This window comes from Nicotiana tabacum, chromosome 11 (assembly GCF_000715075.1).
Source record: "Nicotiana tabacum cultivar K326 chromosome 11, ASM71507v2, whole genome shotgun sequence".
In the NCBI taxonomy this organism is placed as follows: Eukaryota; Viridiplantae; Streptophyta; class Magnoliopsida; order Solanales; family Solanaceae; genus Nicotiana; species Nicotiana tabacum.
Window position 1 is genome coordinate 3,395,246 of NC_134090.1, and position 24,213 is coordinate 3,419,458.

At 37.0% G+C, this 24,213-nt stretch overlaps 1 protein-coding gene and 1 long non-coding RNA gene across 3 annotated transcripts; both read right to left on the bottom strand.

Moving 5' to 3' along the window:
• Positions 1–4,979: 4,979 nt before the first annotated feature.
• Positions 4,980–6,245, bottom strand: LOC142166486 (F-box protein CPR1-like). The gene has a single exon (XM_075225883.1). The coding sequence runs from the start codon at positions 6,136–6,138 to the stop codon at positions 5,014–5,016; it is 1,125 nt and encodes a 374-aa protein (XP_075081984.1). The 5' UTR covers positions 6,139–6,245; the 3' UTR covers positions 4,980–5,013.
• A 9,634-nt stretch (positions 6,246–15,879) lies between these two features.
• On the bottom strand, positions 15,880–20,344 carry LOC107787384 (uncharacterized). 2 transcript variants are annotated; one of them, XR_012696372.1, is made up of 4 exons: positions 17,469–20,344; positions 17,090–17,156; positions 16,772–17,008; positions 15,880–16,572 (listed from the first exon to the last, which is right to left on the bottom strand). It is a non-coding gene; the product is annotated as an uncharacterized LOC107787384 (long non-coding RNA). The 2 variants fall into 2 exon arrangements; XR_012696371.1 differs by lacking the exon at positions 15,880–16,572 and having other exon boundaries at positions 16,754–17,008; positions 17,469–20,343.
• Between the last annotated feature and the right edge of the window lie 3,869 nt (positions 20,345–24,213).

Sequence of the window (24,213 nt, forward strand, 5' to 3'; positions counted from 1 at the left end):
GCAAGTCTCGATACTTTACCTCTCGGATCGAACCGATTTCAAGTAAGCGAGTTAACTCTTCTTCGACGAATTTATTCCTGGCCTCCGCAATAGGGAATTTCTTTTGTCTTATCGGAGGGATGTTGGGATCCAAACTTAGCTTGTGTACAACCACCTCCGTTGGGATACCTGTCATGTCCGCATGCGACCAAGCAAAACAATCGGTATTAAATTTAAGAAATTCAATAAAGCCAGACCTGAGCTCGGGGTGCAGTCCTGTCCCCAAGTGAAATTTCATTTCTAAGAACTCTTCAAACAATGCAACTTGCTTGAGCTCTTCCACCGTGGATTCTGTTGCATCCGTCTCTTCTGGTACCTAGAAATACCTTGGCACCAGATAAGATTCCGACGTTTCTACCCCCGGGCTAACTTCATGCGATTCGGGAGCGGGCACCGGTTCCTGTATTTGCTATGCCACATGCTCCTTCCCTTTTCTACTGGAGACCGAAATCGCATTCATCTCCCTTGTCGCTGGTTGGTCGCCCCTTATGTGTTTAATTCCTTCGGGTGTCAAAAATTTCAGCAACTGATGATACGTTGACGGTACAACTCTCATCTCGTGCAACCATGGTCTTCCCAGAATAATATTATGTCCCATATCACCATCCACCACTTCAAAAAGAGTCATTTTCATCACCCCTTAAACGTTCGTGGGCAACAAAATCTCTCCTCGGGTTGTCACGCTCGCAAGGTTGAATCTGACGAGGAGTTTTGTGGCTGGAATGATGCTTCCGGTGAGTTTAGCTTGTTCTAATACTCCCCATTATATGATATTGGCCGAACTTCATGGATCAACTAGAACACGTTTGATTTTAAAGTCTAGCACATTTAAAGAAATTACCAATGCGTCATTGTGCGGTAGCAGCAGTCCGTCTACGTCCTCCTCCGTAAAAGTGATGTCGTCTTCAATAACTTCCCAGAGTTTCTTGCTATGGGTTATTGATACTTTTGTCTTTTTTGCTGCCGAGAAAGTGACCCCGTTGATCTCATTCCCCCCGAAGATCATGTTGATCGTCTGGCGCGGAGGATCTTCTCCTGCTTTTGAGGGTTCCACGTTATCCCGATTGAGATCGTAGTTGTTCTTGGTCCGGTCACTTAAGAATTCTCTGAGATGCCCATTCTTTAGTAGTGTCGCCACTTCTTCCCGGAGATATCGGCAGTCCCCAGTACGGTGGCCATTCGTCCTGTGCTATTCACACCATAAGTTGGGATCCCTCTAGCTGGGATCGGATCTCATCGGCTTCGGGAACCGTGCTTCTTTGATGTTTCTCATAGCTAATACCAACTCTACTACACTGGCGTTGAAATTGTACTCTAATAGCCTGGGTAGGAAGGATCACTCGTGCCTGATGCTTCTTTGTCCTGCAGTGATCTATTGTTCCGACCACGATCAGTCCTTATGTCGGTGGTGAACCTGTCTGCTGACCGGAAGCCTCTGCCACGTTCTTCGGTCCATTCATAGGGCAAAAATCGGCCCCTCAAAGACCGTCTGTCCGTGTCAAAATCGTCTTTTGATTTTTCTCTATTTTTCTCCCGTCCTTTTGCCGACGACGGGAAGCCAACCTGATCATCTTTGATCCTTATCTTTGACTCGTATTGGTTGTGGACATCTGCCATAGTCGTTACTTGAAACTCAAGCAAGCTTTCCTTCAGTTTCCGGGATGCGTCTGAATTTCTAGGATTCATACTCTTGGTGAATGCTTCAGCCACCTATTCGTTCGGAACAACCGGGAGCAACATCCTCTCCTTGTGGAACCGGGTAACAAACTCTCGCAACAACTCGGATTCTCCTTGTGCAATTTTGAATATGTTAGCCTTTCGGGCCTGCACCTTTCTGGCCCCGCGTGAGCCTTAATAAAAGAATCCACGAGAATCTCAAAGGAATCTATAGAGTGCTCGGGTAACAGTGAATACAACGTCAAGGCTCCCTTCGTGAGAGTCTCTCCAAATTTCTTCAGCAAACTAGATTCAATCTCGTGAGGAGCTAAATCATTCCCCTTCGCCGCCGTTGTATAGGTGGTAATATGCTCCTGAGGGTCTGAAGTTCCATCATACTTTGGCACGTGGAGAATTTTAAACCGCATCGGGATTAATTAAGGTGCCGCTCTTGGTTTGTACAACAACCGAGTATACTTTTTTGAATCCGGATCTTTTAGCACCGGTGGTGCGCCTGAGATTTGGTCCATGCGGGCGTTCACTTACCTTCATAAACTGCAAGAGTTCATTCTTGAAGGGATTGTTTTCGTTATTGGGGCCGGATCCGCTCCCCCCAGCTCCATCGGAACTAGCCTCGCCCCTCAGGGTGTCGTTATCGACCCTCTGCGTTGTTTGATCTGTGGGAGCGCCGGGAGGAACTGGACCTCGCGTATTTGTATTATTGGAAGCCCCCGATAACGCCTGCTTCAATTCCGTCATAACATTATCCTGCCATGTGAGGTGCTACAATGACCGCTTGTTGCTCTTGTAGGACCTTTACCGCATCAACAACATGCTCTTCTTCAGCATCATCAGGAGTTGCCTCCCGAATATGTCGCGGGTACCGCCTGTCGTGGACCGGCATGGCATCGTTCCCCTCATTGTGGGTGTCACTGATCGAATCCACGAGATGAGGTTGGTCTCCTTGAACCTCAGAATTCTATGTGTTGTTAACACCATTATCTGCTATTTCTTATGATTTTTTTTGCTAAGACAAACAATCAAAATACGTTAGTAAAAGAGGCAAGGATCAACTTAATTACACGGTTGTCTAGGCCCCACGGTAGGCGCCAAACTGTTTTCCCGTAAAATGGTACAGTTGAATTTATATGTGATTTCTAGACAAATGAATTAATTTGATCCTGAAATATTAAAATAATCAAAGAAGTGCACAATACTTAGCCTTAAAATGAAGATAAAGTCACGAAGAACAGTAATTCCGGGGGCAGTGCTTCCGGGCACAACACTGATGGAACCAAGGATCAAGAAAGTAAAATTATATAAAGCTTTAATTGGTTATAGCGTAAGTTTGCCAGAAAAATCGTGTCCTTTATAATGATAACAAAGATCAATATTTATAGCTCCACCTAAGGAATAAGGTTCTAGGATCATGCCCTTCTTTAATGTCAATTATGAGGGCCATTGAAGAAGGTGTAACGGTGAGAATAAATGACAAATTCTCTGTAACGGGCAGCGCAATAAATGCTGTGGAATATTCTCCATTAAATGCTACCGGACGGAGGGTATTTATTGCATCGTTATGTGTGTCATTCTTTCCGGTGACAAACAAGACAATTGCCTTTGGTTTCAACTATCCCCGCTTTAGGTTTCACGTGTCCCTCTTTTAGACGGCCACGTAGCATAGCATATTTTACTCTATACAATTGTATAAAATAAAAATAAATTAAAAAAAAGTACAAGAATTTTTGCTATAATTTTTACTAGCATATGATATAAACCAATGACATAATTAAAAGATTTCTAAAAACTATAGGACCTAAATGACATAATCAAAATTTAGTCTTAACTTAGTGGTACCGTCTATATAGGTTTTTTTTCTTTCATTGTGTCTTATTGTTTTCAAATGAATTCCAATATATTGTAGGCTTTTTTTTTTTTTAATATGCTTTTAATTCTTCCTCGTCCTTTTTAATACCTTCGTTCGCCATGATTTTATTTTTATGAATTATTGTATCTGAAAGTCCATATAAAACATAATAAAATCAGCTCAAGAAACCTTTTATTTTACAAGCAATTTATGTTATTTGCACATTCTATCGAATGTGATAATTTATAATCCTGTTTAATTTTATATACAATAGCATAGTTATCTTAACGTTCGTTTCTCTGCAATAATACCCGTCTATGAATTTTTATATCATATTTCGTGATCAATAAAATTTAACCACCTGTTGCTGGAATGCAGCTAGGTTGGTTTCTTGTTATATTAATTAAGAATAAAGAAAACTGAGTTACGTGGAGAAATTTGCCGACAGCAGATTGATGGGATTGATTGTGCGAAAGTGAAGATCAACCACTGAGGTCAATCCAAGCGTTTTGTCATGAATCAGCATTTTCTTGAAAAAGCTTAAACAACCATGGCCTACATATATTGCACTATATTAGAGAGACTTCTACTAGTACTCTCTCCATGCCATTTTAGTCTTTTACGTGTCACGGGTTCGAGTCGTACAAAACGGTCACTAATAATTGCGTTAGGGTGCAGTTCTTTTCCGAATTCTGCATGAATGCAAGATGTTTTGTGTGCCGGGCTGCCGCACTTTGACTGAGAATAAAGTTTGAGAAAGAAAGAAAAAATTTTGAAATTGTAGTCTAAAACAAGTTCTATATACTTGTATGTTATCGATCATTTAATAAAGTGAGAAGTTTAAAGTTAAATATTTTATAAATATAAAAATATATCACTCTTTTTGAGACATACTAAAAAGGAAAGTGATAAATTATTATAGAAGGAATAATTATTTAGAAAAATCAGTTATATGTACTAGTACTATCCCCCCGTCCTTCGCGTGTCGCGTAGGCGTTGCACTACAGCCCAGGCCTGGCGCACCCCAAAAAACAAAATAAAAAAAAAGTGCTCGAACTTACACCTTCTAATTACTAATTAAAGGAAGAGAGATTCAATCCCTTCCACCACCACTCATAGGTGGATTATACTGATGTTTACCTTATAACAATCCTTTTTAAAAGAAAATTATTCTTGCATATAGAATGGGAAGACACTGGATTAGTGGATAAACAGTGCAATTAACTAATTCTGATTACTATTAATTATCATCAAACTAGTTCCACTGAACTACAACTGAAGAATAAACAGTGCATTTGTTGTAGCAATTAGTATATACAATTAGACAAGCAATAATACGTAAATACAATTCAGAAACAATAAATTGCGAGCAAGAGATAAACTTATCAAAACAAGAGGTTCTTATATGATTTCCGATCAAACAAAGCGTCTCGACCATACATAAGTAAATATTAAAAAAGTAATTTTGGAGAGATAAAACTTTCTGTATAAACAACTCTATTCTGAAAGCTACATTGAAGCCATAATCCAAATGGTCCTTTGGATGTCCTAAATACATCACGGCCACTTTCCTTATATCTACAACGTAGTAATACTTCATTATCTGCATACTTATATATCAGTTTAGCTAAATAAAGATCAGCATCTCGTATCTTAAACAATTCAGTCCAAGATTCCTTGACGCCATAGTCTTTCATTACCCATAACTTAAAAGCGCCCCACCCCTGCTGATTATTATGAGTAGAATAGAAGCAAAGCATTCCTCCCAATACTGAAATGCCATAATCGAAACTCTGCATGTTATCAATTTTGTACATTCGCTCTGGCAACGATATACCCCCGTGCATCTCACTTGAAATACTAAATGAAACTACATAATAATTATGCGAACGACCAAGCCAATGAAATGCTCCATGTACAAATACCACAGGATCAATAGCGAAATCCACATCCAAACATGGACGAATCTCCATTTCATATCCTGTCCTAGGGCATACGCTAGTTGGAATTTCACGAATTGTTCTCCAGGAACCACTTTTTAGCGTGAGAATTTCAACGCTCTTTCCCAGTTTAAGGATCTTATAGTCATCACTAGTTGCGTCATATGCCAATCCATAAGTAGTATGATGTAGTAATTCCGAATGGGGAAGTACTATCGATTCTCTTGTCGAAGGGTTCCACAGCAAAAGTTGTTTATCGGATTCACTAACAATTCCAAGAAGAACCAACACATCACAAGAAGAATAAATTTTGGCCATACCAAATGGTTTGCAGTTTGAAGGGCAATCATGTTTTCTTACACCCTCAATAAGTTGAATAGTCGATAAAGAAGAAGAATAGAAGCTAAACATAGAATAGACGTTAGAGTTAGAATCCTCAGCAAATTGGCGTTGGCAAACAAGAAGTTTTTGGGAATTAAAGTCATTCTTGGCATGACTGAGATACTTCGTCTTAAAGTAAGGATAGGAGATTGATGTCTCCCAAGATTTTGAAACACAGCTAAAACGAAGAAGAGATCGCACGGGTAACCTGATTAGGATGTCCTTAAATATTTCCTCTTCAAAGTGAATTCCCATGGCCTACAAATATAGGATGAGGTGGTTTTTCGCGCGCAAAAACAACAACAACAACAATAACCAAGGAGGATAATGTGTACACAGACTTTACTCCTATCCTAGGGATAGAAAGGTTATTTTCGAAAGGCCCTCGGCTCAAGAGTTTGTAGAGACTTCACGAGTTCATGATTAGTCACCGAATAATGTTACTCCCCTTACAACATGTTTCCGGGATATATATATATGTTTCATTGAAAGGTTTTTGTTAAAGAAATCACAACTCACATGTCTATTCGTGAGTGGGGTCAGGGACCCCAGAACTCAACTTCTGATTAACAATATCCATCAGCTTTGACGGCTTCACAACCCTCTTCCCTGCAATTAATCAATAATCAGAGTAATATAGAGTTAGGACTGCAAGATCAAAGATTTAAACTCCGTGGGATCAATCTTTTAAGGTTTCTAATATTGAACCTATTATACTATTAAAATTATGGGTTCATACCTATTATTTGTTACTGTTTTAATTTGTTTGAATCTTTTTGGAGTACGAGGGCTAAATCGACTAATTTTCAGTGTGAATTTGGACATGGATTCTTTAATTTTTTGAAATAAAATTTACATATTTAGAAACTATATAAAAAAATAGTACTGCAAGCTACAATAGTTAACAATTCAAATATCTAAAGACTATTTACAAAAAAATATGATTAAAAAAATCTTACTCGATTCCCCAAATAATAATAGATTCGTTCTTTATGAAACAGAGGGATTATAATTTTAATAAATTTTTATGTATAAGGTTAGATGAACCCGACGCTATAAAACTGCATCATCGTCTGACTAAGAAAATACACGCACACACACAGCAGCAGAAAGGAAAAGGGAATACCTTTGCAGATTTGATGGCGAGATTGACAGACTACACGAAACATAGAGGGTGGTCATCAGCTAAAGAGGATTTTGGGCTAAGCTAATTTAACGGAATTGGGCTAACAAGGCTTTGTTTTGGGTTGAAATGACACCAGGTAGCCACTTTGAAGGGCTGCTATTTAGGAATTAACCGGTGCGTCCTGAATTCCAGTTTTCCAATTCAAATTTTCAAAACAAAAATATCCTGATATTAAAATTTTTAATTTAAAATTTCAGGATAAAATAAGTGCCGACTAATCTCTAAATAGTATCCTTGAGAATGACTATCTGTGCACTTGCTTGTTTTGGACTGCAATTTTAATGTGACATTTTCGTTAGTTGTCCCTTTTTGTATTTAGTAAATAGTTTTTTTTTTATTTCTCTTGCAACTAATGAACCTTTTAGGCCCCAATTTAAAGATCTTTCTTTGAGCAAGCTAAAATATTTTATAAGACCATAGTCTAATATTTTGTGAGCGAACTGAAATTATATGAGCAAACATTAAACAAGAGTATAACGTTGTATGGAAGGGGTAACTTCCGAAGGGCTATATTTGCATAAAACTTTTTAAGATATGGACAAAATTAAACAGTAGTATAAGAAGGGACATTTATATAAATCAGCCTATTATAATACAAATTCCATAGTAACTATAAGATAAATGCACAAATACATACAATCACAAATAAACATGTTCAAGATGAAATTATAATGAACTCACAGCTTATATAGTGCTCTATGAATGAAATAAAATTATTGTGGTCCCTTTTTAAACCAAACAGAAGCCTGTGAAAATAAAATTATGGTAAAGTATTGACGAAATTGGGTGTCAACAAATCATATTTTTTTATACTAGTCTCAGGGTACGCGCTTTACGCGTGTACCCTATATCAATGAATATATAATTTAAAAGATTACAAAAAAATATTAAATAATGTGAGTTATTGAATAAAATAAAATAACAAGTATAAGTTCTTAAATATGATGAACATTGATCCCTTTTAGCTAGTTAGCTCGATAAATAAATAATAATATAAAATCTTAAAAAATACTCTAATATTAGAGTTAATAGTTTATAAAAAATAACGTAAATATATGGAGCTCTCATTTATTAGAATAGTTATAAAAAGAGAGAAAAATAATAATGATATTATTTTTAATACCTTTTGTCTTATGTTGTTACAATTTATTGCTTTATGTTTGCATTTTTAGCACTTTGACCTTTAATGCTATATTGTAACTAATTTTGCTCTATTTTCTTATTTCTTTTACTACCAATACTCTTTTTATAAAAACATAGTTATGTGCCTTAAAAGTTTTATCAACTCGAAAAATAATTTTAGTTATATGATGATTTTGAAAAACAAATTAAATTTAAGTCTTTTACTAATTAGTTAATTCAAAATTTTAATTATTTTGTCTTAACATGAAAACGTATTTTTTCGCATTGGGGCTTCGTGCCTTTATAATAATATAAAAAAATAAACAATTCTAAACTCCTTTCCTACTCGAATAATATTGTTTTCTTCATCAATTTTTTGTGAAATATTTAAAAAAATACATTCAATAAATGATTATGTACTTTATATCAATGAGTATACAATTTAAGAATAACACAAATTTTGCTAAACTATATAATTGAGTTATAAAATAAATTTTAACAATCACAAATTCTTGAAAATAACTAATATTGATCATATTAGATGTTAACTTAATAAAGAAAAAAATAATTTCACACAAAATTATTCTAAAACATTATCATAACTTTAATATATGTGTTCTGCATCGATTTCGTAGCTTAAACAGGGTTGAATATACAATATGTTAGACTTGTATTTAAATATCATGCAATAATATTATATTTTTTGTTGCCTTAAAATTTATATTATATTTTCTTAAGTACCTAATATGAACTCCATCTTATATGAAAAACAAAAAAAGACATTGTACGTAGGTTTAGTTATCATACGGAAATTTTAATCGAATGGTAATATAAAATAAATGTCACAAAAAATAAGGTAGAAAATTAATGCTTATTGTTATTTTTCTATAATAATTCAAATTTTAATTGGTAAAATTATTTTTTAAAACCCTTGAATTATAGTAAAAGAGAAACGATAACTGAAATAATGATAATATCACAATGGAAGGATATCACAATGGAAGTTTAGCTTTGCTTTGAATGGCAAATACTCAAGCTAGTTTTGATTTAATAAATATATTACACGTGAGATAATTTCATATATTAAGATTTTTACATAGTTCAAATAAAAAAATATAATAAGTAAAATTTTAGCTAATTTTAAAGTTTTAAAAGTTAGAAAAATAATTAAATAATTATTTTGAGTGTCAAATTAATTTTTAAATTAATTTTTTGATTTCTTTTTATACTTCTTATATTTGTCGAAGGATATCTAACAATGGAAGTTTATCTTTTCTTTGTATGGAAAATTACTCACGTTAGGTTTGATAATTAATGTGTTACATGTTGCTAAATATTATGACTTTTTACATATGTACTTCAGACAAGGGTTAAGGGTTAAGAAAAGATATAATAAGAAAAAGTTTAGGTGATTTTAAAGTCCTAAAATATTAGGAAAAATAATGAAATGCCTAATTTGTCTAGTATGAAATCAAGTTTTAAAGGGTATAAAAGATGAACGACATTTCGCTAAGAGGCTTCATGCTTTTAATATAGTATAGATTTACCACCACGCTCGAACCAGCTTATCTTTATGGACTTCCCAAATGTGATTTTGTTCGAAGGATAACCAGCTTTCTTATGACCTACTTATTTGCAATCCCGACACTTGATTTTTTTAGAGCTGTCAATATGGGCGGGGCTCAGCCCAGCCCATGTAGGCTTTAGCAATTGACGGGCTGGGCTGGGCTAGCCCACCATTTTTGATGGGCCTTATAATGTTCAGCCTATCCCAACCCTATGTGGGCCGCGGGCCGTCACAGGCTAACCCATCATTTTTTAAAATATAATTTTATATTTTTTCTTTAAGTTCTAACCTAAAAAAAGATAAATATTTAAAAGTTAAAAAATATCTTATTGAATTTTTTTTGCAAAACTTAATAACATTTTATACTGTTCTAATATATTACAATAAACATTAAAAAAGCAAAAGACAAGACTATAGTTCATTCACTAAAAGTCAAAACTCAAAACAAACTATTCAAGAGAACGTCCATTACGCTTATCGGATATCCAACACATCATCTTCATCAAACACATTTGAATCCGCTTGTGACAAGGTTGTCTTAACATCTTCACTTTCATCTACATCTATAATTCATATGCAATATTAGTTAGTTAAATGTTAAGAATAATTAAATTTTAAAAACTAATGATATTCAAATTCACATAAAACAAATATTACTAGTTTGAGTTTGGGAAAAGCATGTAGCCAATTTCGAGTAGTAACAAGTGTTTGGATATTTTCATGATAGATGCAACTTTTGTACTTGGTCAGGAAATGCCCACCAATGCTAAATGTTGATTCTGATGCTACAGGGATAATAGGAATACTAAGTACATCACCTGCCATCACTAAAAGATCTGAATATTTTCTAGAATGGTCTTTCTAATACATGACAACATTCATCTCTTGAAACATCTCAAGAGAAAGTTTTGGTTCCTCTAAGTAAAGATCCAATTCTGAATTTTCATCACTAGAGGCAATATACTTTTTATATTTTATATATTTTAAATAATTATTTTTATTAGGCCCATGGGCCGGCCCAGCCCAGCCTCAGTCAAGCCTCACGGTCCGCATGTTTACTTGGGCCGGGCTTAAAAGCTTCGTTTTTAAATGGGCTCCAAATATTCTAGCTCAACCCAGCTAAATCACGAGTTGAAGGAGCAAGTGGATTAGTCGAGCCTAGGACAATTAGTTTACAAATATTTTATTGTAATATGAAATGATTTTCTTGGCTTTTTAATATCTGATGCATGTGATGACCCGTCATGTCATCATGCCACATAAACGATATTTGGTAATGCCATGTGAAAGTTTACATAGGAGGAAGGCTAGCATTTGTAAGAAGATTCTACAGAAATATGGACATTTTCTTTGGAAGACCCTAGATCCCTATAGATTTGTTAGGAAAGTCCTTGGAATCTTCTAGGCTTGTAGAGAATTCTAGAGAAAGCCCTTATCTTGTAAATATGAAGGACTTGTGTAACAATTAATATTTACACACTACTCTCTAGGAGACTAGTATATAAAGGGGGTCATTCATTTGTAATCCACCAAGCAAACAATTCAAGTTCCCTCTAATACAAAGTTTCATTTAACAATTCTCTTGTATTCTTTCTACCATTCTCTTAGCGATCTTGAGTGTGGTAAGGCTGACTTGGCATAGCAAGAATGTGAGCAAGTTGTGCAAGATCGTGAGCGAGTTATCAAGTGCCGCACGTGTACTTAGTTAACAACTAAGGATATAACAATATGGTATCAGAGCAAAGGTTGCAACTAATGGAATGGCGAACGACAGAGAAATTAACGCTGCCAACACCCAAGCCAACGTCATCCAAGATGCTGCTGGAAAGAGTGGCCATAACAAAAAGAGGAATGCCACCAACAAGAGCCATGAGGTGCCACCCGAGGTTGTGTCAAACGAAGGGCTTACATCCCAAGAACCATCTGCCACTGAGGCGAACGAGGATGAAGTGGAGGTCCTGCCCGAGGACGTCTCGCTCGGTAAAGAGTAGGTGATGAAGATGAACGCAGGGATGGACGCAGTGGAGATTTTTGGCCAACGCTTGGGGAAGGTGGAAGGCACCCTTAGCGCTTTTGAAGGGCACACCCTTGAAGAGATTGAGAGTATCTAAAATAACTTGGAGGGACGTACACAAACCGAGATGGAACTAAGGAAAACTATCATTGCCTTAGAGTGCAGACTCGTGGAGGCTTTGAGTATTATCGATGTTATGAAGGCAAAGATAGAGTCACTCGAGGAGCATATTAGTGTTGGCGTGACCGAGGCAGCCATCAATGTTGGAGTGACAAGGGAGGCCAAGATCGAGGCTCCCAAACCCCTGATGTTCAAAGGTGTCTGTGATGCACAAGAAGTGGAAAACTTTCTTTGGCACTTGGAGAACTACTTCAGGCACGGCAAAGTGAGGGACGACAAGGCCATGATCAACACTGCAGTGTTGTACCTCTCAGAGACTGCCATGCTATGGTGGAGAAGGAAGATGGCCGACGTGGATAAAGGTCTATGTACTATTAGCATGTGGGATCAGTTCAAAGCTGAGTTTAAATGACAGTTCTTTCCAAACAATGCCTTGTACGAGGCAAGGCGCAAGCTTAGGGAGTTGAAGCAAAGAGGGAGCATATGTGTCTATGTCAAGGAGTTCATTACCCTTATGCTTCAAATCCCCAACCTGACCAATGATGACTTCTTGTTCCACTTCATGGACGGGTTGCAAAATTGGGCTAAGCAGGAGTTGCAATGCCGGGAAGTCGCAGATATAGACCAAGCCATAGTGGAGGCCGAATCATTGATGGATTTCAGGGATGACAAGCACGACAAAGGCAAAGGCAAAGAAACAAAGTTTAGCAATGTCAAAGATGGGGGATACCGTGGCAAAGGCAAAGAGATACAACAACAATACTACAAGATTCAAGATTCCAAAAAGTCGAGTGGCCGTCAGGGCTACGCCAAGAAGAAGGCGCAGGCCGAGAAGAAGGGATGTTACATATGCGGAGGGCCGCACAACTTCAGGAATTGTGCTGACCTAAAGAGCCTCAGCGCCATGGTCCGTGAACGGAAGGATCATCCGCAAGGAGAAAATTCGGGAACCGCACAGTTGGGTATGATCGGACTATGCAGTGTTGTCACGAAGCAATCTATCCAACATACCGAGAATGGAAATCAGTACGTGGATCTCACCATCAACAACAAGCATGCTCGTGCAATGGTTGATACTAGAGCAACTCATAATTTCATGACTGAGGCTGCTGCAAAGAGATTAGAATTGAAGCTTGCTCTAACCAACTCTCGCGTCAAGACCGTGAATGCCGAGGTACAGAATGCTCGTGGGGTAGCTAATGGAGTTGGTGTCAAATTGGGAACTTGGAAAGGTATGACAAACTTTACCGTAACCGCTATAGATATCTTTGACATCATATTGGGGTAAGAGTTCTTTAGACATTGTCATACTTTGATCGACCCCTACCTCTAACGTCTCTTGGTTATAGAGCGAGAAGGATCTTGCATGGTACCTACAGTGACTATGCCACATGAACAGAGCCAAGAATAACTTTCAGTTATGCAGGTTGTCATGGGGATCAAGAACGGGGAGCCGACATTCGTGGCAACCATCGCAAGTCTGGAGGAAGATAAGAGTTTTCAAGAGACACTGCCGCCTTGCATATGGAGCCTTTGAGTGGTTGGTGATGCCCTTCGACTTAACCAATGCACCAGCCACATTTTGCACCCTTATGAACAAGATTTGTCATCCCTACCTTGATCAGTTCGTGGTAGTCTACCTAGATGACATAGTCATCTACAACAATACCTTGGAGGAGCATATGGAGCACTTAAGGAAAGTTTTCCAAGTCTTGCAGGAGAACGAACTATACATCAAGAGGGAGAAATGCGAGTTTGCACAATCAAAGGTGCACTTCTTAGGCCATGTCATTAGCAATGGCGAGCTACGCATGGACGAGGCTAAGGTACGTGTTATCTATGAGTGGGAGGCACCCATAAAGGTAACTGAGTTGAGATCCTTCCTTGGCCTTGTTAATTACTATCGTTGGTTCATCAGTGGCTACTCAGCAAAAGCCGCACCATTGACTGAGTTGCTAAAGAAGAACAAGCCATGGGTTTGGACAGAGCATTGTCAAAAGGCGTTTGAAGGCCTTAAGGCAGCTGTAACAGAGGAACCAGTCTTGGCGCTACCTGACTTTGCCAAGACATTTGAGGTGCATACAGATGCCTCAGACTTTGCCACCGGGGGTGTCCTGATACAGAATAAGCATCTCATAGCGTTTGAAAGCCGTACGTTAAATGAGACGGAGCAACGTTACACGGTGCAAGAGAAGGAGATGACTACCATTGTGCTTTCGTACATGGCGACATTATTTGCTCGGGTCGAGGTTCGTGGTCAAGACTGACATTGTGGCTACTAGCTACTTTCAGACACAGAAGAAGCTCACACCAAAACAGGCTAGGTGGCAGGATTTCTTGGCCAAATTTGATTATGTGTTGGAGTACAAGCCGGGCAAAGGTAATGTTGTAGTTGATGCCATGAGCCGGAAAACCGAGCTTGCTGCCATCACTTCAGCAAGTTAGGACATTTGCGAGGCTATAAAAGAAGGCATGCAACATGATCCAGCAGCCAAACAACTTATCGAGTTAGCCAGCCAGGGCAAGATGAGACGTTTTTGGGTAGTAGATGACCTATTTCTTACCACGGGTCAGTGGGTCTACGTGCCTAAGTTTGGAGACATTAGACGGTGGATCATAAGGGAGAGTCGTGACACAATGTGGCCTGGTCTTCCAGGCTAACGTCGCACTAGCGCCTTGGTCGAGTCAGTCTACTATTGGCCACGCAAGCGAGATGACATAGAGTGTTATGTGGAGACTTGTCTTGTATGCCAGTAAGACAAGGTTGAGCAACAATAACCCGGAGGACTGTTGGAGCCACTACCAGTTGCAGAGCGTCCATGGGAGAGCGTGACTATGGACTTTATCACTTTCCTACCAAAGTCCGACGGTTATGGTACTATTATAGTGGTCGTGGATAGATTTTTCAAAGATGCCACCTTCATGCCCGCCTCACCAGGTTGCACTGCCAAGAAAGCCGCCAAGCTATTCTTCAAGAATGTGGTTAAGTATTGGGGCTTACCAAGGTATATTATCACTGATCGAGACCCCGCTTTACTGGGAACTTTTGGAGCGATTTATTCGATATACTTGGTACGGAACTGCACTTTTCCACTAGTTTTCACCCACAGACAGATGGACAAACGAAACGGGTCAATACCTTACCAGAATGCTACTTGAGGCATTATGTAAGCGCGCATCAGAAAGATTGGGCAATGTTCCTAGACATCGCCCAATTCTCTTATAACTTGCAGTGGGGTGAGTCCACGGGGCGAACACCATTTGAGCTAGCCACAGGCTAGCAACCACAAACTCCACATTCATTACCAGTTGCGTTCGAGGGAAAGAGTTTGGGGGCTTATCATATGGCCAAAGAATGGGAGGAGCAGCTTGACACTACTAAGTCCTACTTGGATAAGGTAGCTAAGAAGATGAAGAAGTTTGCGGACCATAAGCGGCGTCCCACGGACTATAGAGTTGGGGACATGGTGATGGTGAAGTTTAACCCAAGACAGTTCAAGGCACTACAGGGCATGCATCAGAATTTGATTCGCAAGTACGAGGGGCCATTTAAGATCGTCGCCAAGGTAGGGAAGATCTCATACAAGCTTGACATGTCATCGTATCTTAAGATCTATCTTGTCTTCCTTGCCAGCATTCTTAAGCCATATCATGAAGATAAGGATGATCTGAGTAGGGGCCAATCAAGTCGAGCACCTATTACTATCACCGCCTCACATGATCGAGATATTGAGGCTATCTTGGATTACCAGGCCATGCCAAAAAAAGGGCAAAAATCCACCGCTATGTTCCTCGTCCATTGGAAGGGGCAATCACTGGAGGAGGCCACATGGGAACGATATGAAGACTTATGGCAATTCAAAGATAAGGTCCAAGAGTTTATAGAGCAGCATTGCGCCGCAGTCGTCGCAACATTAGGTAGGGGAGAGTGTGATGACCCGCCGTGTCATCATGCCACATAGACGACATTTGGCATATATTAATGCCATGTAAAAGCTTACATAGGAGGAAGGCTAGTATTTGTGAGAAGATTCTAGAGAAGTATGGACATCTCCTTTGGAAGACCCTAGATCCCTATGGATTTGTTAGGAAAGTCCTTGGAATCTTCTAGGCTTGTAGAGAATTCTAGAGAAAGCCCTTATCTTATAAATGTGAAGGAGTTGTGTAACAATTAATATTTACACACTAGCCCCTAGGAGACTAGTATATAAAGGGGTTCATTCATTTGTAATCCACCAAACAAATAATTCAAGTTCTCTCTAATACAAAACTTCCTTTAATAATTCTCTTGTGTTCTTTCTACCATTCTCTTAGCGATCTTGAGTGTGGTAAGGCTGACTTGGCATAGCAAGAACGTAAGCAAGTTGTGCAAGATCGTGAGCAAGTTGTCAAGTGTCACACGTGTACTTAGTTAACAACTAAGGACGTGACATGCATCACTATATTCTTTGTTATGAGGGGTTTTTGATGCCAATCTTGTCAATTGTTGCCAATCTTGATATTAAGGTGCGAAGGCGGTTGAAGAAGGCCTCGATCAGATGGAAGGAATCGATGCTTTGATCATTCAATTGACTGCTCGTCTTCATCGGGGCCCTTGTTTCCACCATTACTACTAATTGACAAGAAATGAAGATAATTTGTTTTTGGCGTCCGTTAATGTTGCCCGGCATTAGCGTCAAGCTGCAGCAGAAGAGTGCATTACTAAGGTGCCGGTCTTGATCAACCAATTACTCCTCAAACACAAGTAATTTTTCAATGTTTGGCTGGTGAGAAAAAAATCTACTAGTAACTAAAATAGCTTAAAGTGCCTCCAAAAAACTAAGATACTATAACTTGTGTTAGAGTTGCATTCTCATGTTAGTAAACCAAAATTAGGAACCTGTCTTTATTGAACTGAATGTCTACCCTTCATGCATTTGAAGACATTCTAATGTTTAAGATTCTTTCTTCTTTGACCGCCGAAGATTATTCATATATGGATGAATAACCGTGAAATTCGACAATCTTTTGAGGGAGGAGAGTCAACTGACTGACAAGGAACTAACAAAAGGGGAAAGAGGAGTGAACCCATTCGACGGACCCGATCCAATTCGTTTCGTAGTGGTAGCTTATTGGCCTGTAAAGCATGTTAACCAGTTAAGCAGTGGTAGCTCTGAAGTAGATCATAAATCGTTAAGTAAAATTCTAAGTATTATACTTTAAAGGTTTGTCAGAAACTGCATTCTTCATCCACATCATGTTTAGCCATTTATAATAATCCAAACCTATAAACAAAAATAAATCAGTCAAATACAGAAAAGGATATGTATAATTGGCAATGTGTTTAAACATAAGCTCGATTAGAAGAAAGAGCTAAATAATAACATTTCAATAATGTCAAGTATAAAATTTTGCATATTACTCGAGCTAAATTATATATCATTCAATGTTGAAAAGCAAAAGCGGCTGATTCCATAATCACAACTCACAAAACAGAATACAATGAACTTTAAAACTGAATTCATTACTTTTGGCTCGACCGATGAATAAATATTAAAGAAAGATTTACAATACGTTACATATAAAAAAAATCATACTCATTCTTGATCTCAAAGGTGCCAGCGATCAAGAGAACTTTAATTTCCTGTTCAAAGAGCTTCAAGAGAAGGCAAAAAGTAATCAACAACAAAAGTGAATTTATACTTAAAAGGATGGTGATTTGCGCACCTTATATGTTGTGAAATAAAATATAACACGAATATTATTCGAGCCATGGAAGCAATCACTATTGTTTGCATTAGGCTAGGCTATATATATATATATCACACCCTTAGGTGTGACCTTTCCCGGACCTTGCGTGAACGCGAGATACCTTGTGTACCAGGCTGTCTTTAAAATAAAACAGGAATATTGATACTTAATATATCATAAAATCACATGGATAAAGTTTTTGACACATAATTAATCTCTCCTGCTACTGGAAATATACGAGACAAAAGGGAGCAGAACACAGTCCTGAAAGAGCAAGATAGTGTGCCAAAACATGAAAGCTCGAAAGACAAAGAGAAAAAAAATAAAGAGGCACAAAATAATCAAGTTGTACCTGCAGCTAGAAGCAAAAGATTAACCAAAACTTCTCATACTTTACGAGATCATTGGATTTGATCCAAAATCACTGTCAAAGGGTAATATCATTCCATACCGATTAGAAATGAATATTCGGCTTAACTCAACCCTCAAACAACATAACAAAGGGACCCAATACTGAGTAAACCAAGAAATAGGAATGAGTCTATCTCTGGCACGGTTAGGGTTAACTAATTGAAAGATACTCTTAAAACAATGTGATACTATCAGTTTCGAGCCAAGCCTGCATGGTTTTCCCGAAAGGCCTTACCGAAGTCTCACACCATTAAGAGTATGAGACTGTTAGCACACTCAAAATATATATACCTTATATGTAAGTTAATTGTCAATCTTTTCAAGTACTAATATGAGACTGTTAGCACACTCAAAATATACTATGATAATTAACAAATGAACACTGAGTTTAACATAACCCCAAAATTAGCTCATGAGGTGAGTATTGTCTAAAACCATATCAGAAGATAATTAACAACTCATTTCCTCCTCCACCATGGGATACTTAACAAATACAATGACTAAACACATTATCGGATTGTGATTGGAATCCTCTGTCCTTTAACTGAGTTCATATATTGAATCAATTAAACGCATAAAACCATTAAGGACTACCAAATAAATTGAAGTACCTCAATAGAATGCCAAGGAAAAAAAAAGATGCATAGCTCATGACTAAAATTATGAAATTAGCAATCATCCAATACCATTTTCAGCTATTAATAGTTAGATACTTAAAGATACATTGACCAACCACTTGACAATCTAAAAATGAATCAACATATAGGATATGCTGATATATTTATAATTATTGTGTGGTTGAAATACTTGAGTGGAGTATATATGTGAGAGCCTCAAGTTTAAAGTAGAAGATAGTGACTTCCAAATTCCTGCAGACCACAATCTTTTAAGTGTAATAATAATATATCTAAATTTCTATCACGCAACAGTGAGATGTCAAATCTTTACCGAAAATGAAATGCGTCTTGTTTCTTTTTCTTTCAATAAATTTAACACATCATATTTGATAAACAGTCAAGAGAAAGAAACAGCAACAGTGACCGCACAGGCGGATCCAACATGTAAATTTTAAATGTGTTCGACTGAACCCATTACACTTTTACAATCATGGATTTGGAATTTAATTTTTGTTCAAAGTTTAGTGATTTTTTATGAATATATCTATGCTATGTGTCAAAATGTTAAATTCAGTTAAATCCATTGATTATATGTTATATACGAATTTGAGCATGAGAAGAAGAAGAAAAGAAAGATGATTTTTTTTGAGAACTTTAATTAGGAAAAGCAAGTTCTAGTCTAGGGTACCAAACAAGTTTGAAGGAGAGTGAATTATAAGATCTTGGATCCTTTCAATTAAAAGAGGGAAACAGTACATTGGCTAGAAACAACAACAACAACAACAATAATGACCCCGTATATTCCTACGAGTGGGGGTTTAGGGAGGCTAAGATTTACACAGCCTTACCCCTATCTTGGGTTACTCCTATCTTGGGCGGGCAGAGAGACTATTTCCGATACGCGCTCAGCTAAAGAAACAATTGCTAGAAAACAAGAACCAAATAAAAAGAATGGTAAATTAAACCATGAACAAGGAGAAGTACAAGATTTACTTACAGATGTGAAAATAGTAGACTAATTTGAACTAGAGGAATACTCAGATAAGAGTTCATCTAATAGATCAGGACCTAAATCTTCAAATATGAACACATTCTCTTCTTCTTTAATAATATTCACTTGCTTCTTTCTTGAACTACTACTTCTCTTCTTGTGTTTCTCTTTTAGAGCTGCAGCTGGTGATAACAATCCCTCTTTTAGGTTATTACATTCCATTTTTTGTAGCGATTCTCGTACTTTTTCCACTGAGAAATTCAAACAAGTTGAAGGACCTCTCATGCAAAACGCAGCTTGATCATAAGTCATAGCAGCTTCTTCAGCAGTATCAAAAGTTCCAAGCCAAACCCTTCTTCCATTACTTGTTGAATCCCTAATTTCAGCTGCAAATTTTCCCCATGGCCGTTTTCGGACGCCTATATAGTGTTTTTCTTCCTTAGAAATGGAATCATTAGTTTCTAATGATAATGATTCAACTTCAACTTTGATTGAGATTAGTGTCTCATGATCTTGGATCTTCAAATCCATCTAAAGTGGAGATTTATGTTGTCCTTTTGATATGTATAAATATAATGTAGATACTTTAGTATATAAAGTAGGACTAATGAGTGGAACAGCTATACATATATACTATATGTTTTTAGTGATTGCCCTTAATGGGAATTAAACTCTTGTAACTTAAGGAAGAAATCAAGAGAAATAGGAGGGATATTATCGGGCAAGTTTAAGTTCCATTTAATAATGTTGTAAAAGTATATATATTTAGGTCATTTATTAGTAAATATAGGTATATTTCTTGATAAATATTAATTAATAAATATACTAAAATTTACATAGTATAAAAAGTTTTTTATATTGTTATTGTATATAATTAAATTCTTATTGGACTAAAGAAGATGACAAATGGGAAATGATCCTTTGACAAGTTGGAATGCTGAGGCATGAGTATTAGATTTTAGGAGCTTTTTTAGGGTTTTGTCCATTAACGATATTAGGAAGATTAAATTTACAACCGATCCTCTAGCTTTAATTGCTAATATTGAGCTGGATTAGGCTCATTAAGAGTTGTTAAATATTGAATTAGAGTCAGGATAATTGATTAACCTGATCTAGTCCTCCCCCACCACCACTACCTGCTCCCCTCCCCCCTACCCCTAAAAGAATAAAGAAAAAAAAAGGGACAGGAAATACTAATAATGGAGCATATTTTAGAGTCTATGAAATTTTCTCTTTCTAATTCATAGAAAAAGAGCACTCCAATCGCCATTTCAATGACTCATAGGGTTTCCCTCAGCTCAGTCGGCTTTTCAGCTCAGTCGGTTTTTCAGCTGTTCGCGCTAGTTTATAGTCTAGTAGGGGGCCACTTCCTGTCAATCCAAAATTATAAAAAAACAAATTAGATCTAATCTCGTCAAGTGGGCTTTACACTTTTGAAAGCGTACATTATAACATAATCATAATTTTATTTGAATAAAGCTTTATAAAGTATCTTTAACTACTATAGATTAAAATTTTAATATAGGTACCTTTTTTAATTAATAAAAAAGCTCCTTTAGTACTCCCCGGACTAAGTTATGGCCTAAATCTTACATCACTTACGTCTTATTTCCTAATCCTAGCCTTAATTGGCACTTCACAAAACGTAATTGGCAAAACGTAAAACGATCAAAACCTAGATTTTTATATATATATATATATATATATATATATATATATATATATATATATATATAAGACGGAACATTTATATAGTTTATTATTTGTACATTGAATCTAGAATATAAATCATGCATATAAATAAAAGTCAATTTATTGGGTTTTACACATTCGAAAAGGACGTAAAATTATTTTAAAGTTTTTTAATTCACAATTATAAATAAGCTATTTATGATGGTTTTACGCATTTGAAAAGGACGTAATTTTGAAATCTTTTACCTTTGCAATTGTACATGAGTCATTTATGATATCATTAACTATTTTAAGTATACTGATTAAAAAATATAAATAATAAAATCGAACGACTATTTGTATAAAGATCCCATTATTAACGAAGAAATTATTATAGAAACTCATTAACTGAAATGTTTGTATTTGAGATTAAAAAATAAAAGGTGCATAAAATATTTGTCTTTTGGGTGGGGTAGAGCTGACGGTGCTATAGTGTGATTATTGCTTGGGCTCTTTGGAAAAGGTCATTCGAAAATGATTACATGATGTCCTGTTGTGGGAGTCGAAAACGTAATATTTGAAATTTACAATATCTTTCAATATGTGAAATAATTAGATAGAAGTTGTAGTCTATTTTATATACAGTTTTATCTCTATTAGAGATATGGTAGATAGATAAAGTCTTTTTACCCTTAATTATAGTTTTTAGGTTTGAGTCGGAAAAATAAAATAAAAATTGTTGAAAGTGTTTCCCAAGGGTCTTATGCAGCCTGAATTTAAATTAATCGGACTATTGAGTTTCAGATGTTGTTCGATCAAAAGAAATATTTTTCTTCTCAAATTTATACAACATTTTACAAAATTGATCAAACTAACTTTTTAAAGAATTAGGAAGTAATTTTCAACTTTTATGTTGTAGAATTCCTCGGACAATCTAATGTTTGGAACTGTCTCATCATAATCTTATATTGCAATTTCTATAAGTCAATTTAAACCTTTACAAGAGGAGTCCGGAATCAAAATAATGCATTTTTGGACTCAAGACACAAAAATGGGTGGAAAAAAAAGTTAGTGACCAAAATACATATAGCGCCCTTTTAAAGGGCGTTATATTTGGTATAACGCCATTTATTAAGGCGCTATACATATTTTGTGGGCCCACCAATATTTATTCTGCGCTTAACTGGCATAACAATAATTCAAATGGGTATAGCGCCCTTATTTAAGGCGCTATACCTCAAAAAATTCGACCCCCCGGATTGGGCATTGCCTTATTTAAAGACGTTAAGGATTTTGTAAAAATCCATTCAGAAAATTCTCAAGTCTTGTTAAATTTTTCTTCGTTAAGTTGTTTTGCATTTTTGTCATAATGTCTGAAGAGCGAAGAATTAGGCTTTCATTATATTGTTGGGGGGGTATTGGGGGCGGGGGGTGAGGTTGTGGTGGCAAATAACTCAGTAAGCTATAGTTTATCTCCACAGTGTCATGTTAAGTTGCCACTTACAATGGAGTATGATAGATTGGTATCGTTGTTATGTAAAAAAAATGAGTGTGAGCAAACGTTCGGTGAACCTTAAAGTAACCGGAAGATATCCATATTTTGTCACTCCGCAAGGGGTTGGCTTGTTATGCTGAGTTTAACATCGAGGATGATGAAACTCTGAGTGAGTTTTTGAGGACTCCGGATGAATACCGGAAATTTCTTTTGATAAAAATATTGAAAATGTATGTCAAGGCTGAAGACGTTCGCAATAATGAGGTTGCGCAAAGCAGAGATATCCCTCAGTCATCGGGTGGTTATTTTGGAGCAGTTTTAGCCGAACATGTTCCGACTGAAAGAGATTTGCCTGATCTAAACTTATCTCCACGGGCGAATGAGGAGCGAGGAAATAATTTCTCTCATACTTTACATGATCCACAAGACGAGTGGTAAACTTCAATTTTTCTTTGTGTTACGATGTTTATTTTTGTTGTATTGAATTTGTATTAACACTCATATATTTCACAGGGGGTACCGGCCAGATATGAATTTTATAAGTTATGAACCAATACCCAGTTGGAATATGCGTAGTTCTGGTGTGTTGGATCATGGTGGTCTATCCCGGAGTCATCACCAACATGATGATATCCATCATGGGATGTAAACACATTACGATTTGTAAGTGAAGTGATAAAGCTATATGTAAAGTATTTATCAATTTTAGTAACTCATTATTTTGTTGGTTGTGTAGTGAAAACGAGCAACTTAAACGTCATGTCCTGACTCAATAGCCCGAAGACGACATATTTAATCAGGATATGGCAGATGCACAGGGTCAGGAAGAGAACAGTGATTATGACAACAATGTCGATAAGTACAGAGATGACACACCATTCCCTGATGAGGGTGATGATGAGAAGAAAGAGAATGTTGGACCTGATTTGACGAAGGAGCATGCTTCATCCCCGTTAGACCAAGAGTGTACGAGTCCCACGTGCCGTTTCATTCAAGGGATATTCCCTACCTTGATCATTTGCCAAGTATGTCGGATGTGGATGCCCTCACAAGGGATAGTGACGAAATTCGGACAATAATGTGGGATGAGTCTGGACCAACAAGTGCTGTCAAAGGGCATGCTTTTTCCTGATAAAGCGCGCCTAAGCATGGCAGTAAAAATGTACAGCGTAAAAAAGTGTCGTGAGATGACGGTATGTAAGTCAACTCCGTATGTATACAATATTGTTTGTCGTAGATGGTTTACGGATTGTAATTGGATGTTGCGTGCGAAGAAGAAGAAAATAAATATATGGGTTGTGGGTAAATACATTGGCACCGACAATTGTGAAATGGACACATTCAGTGGAAATCACTTTAACTTGGATATTGACTTGATTTATCTTGTCTTGATTCTACACATTGAA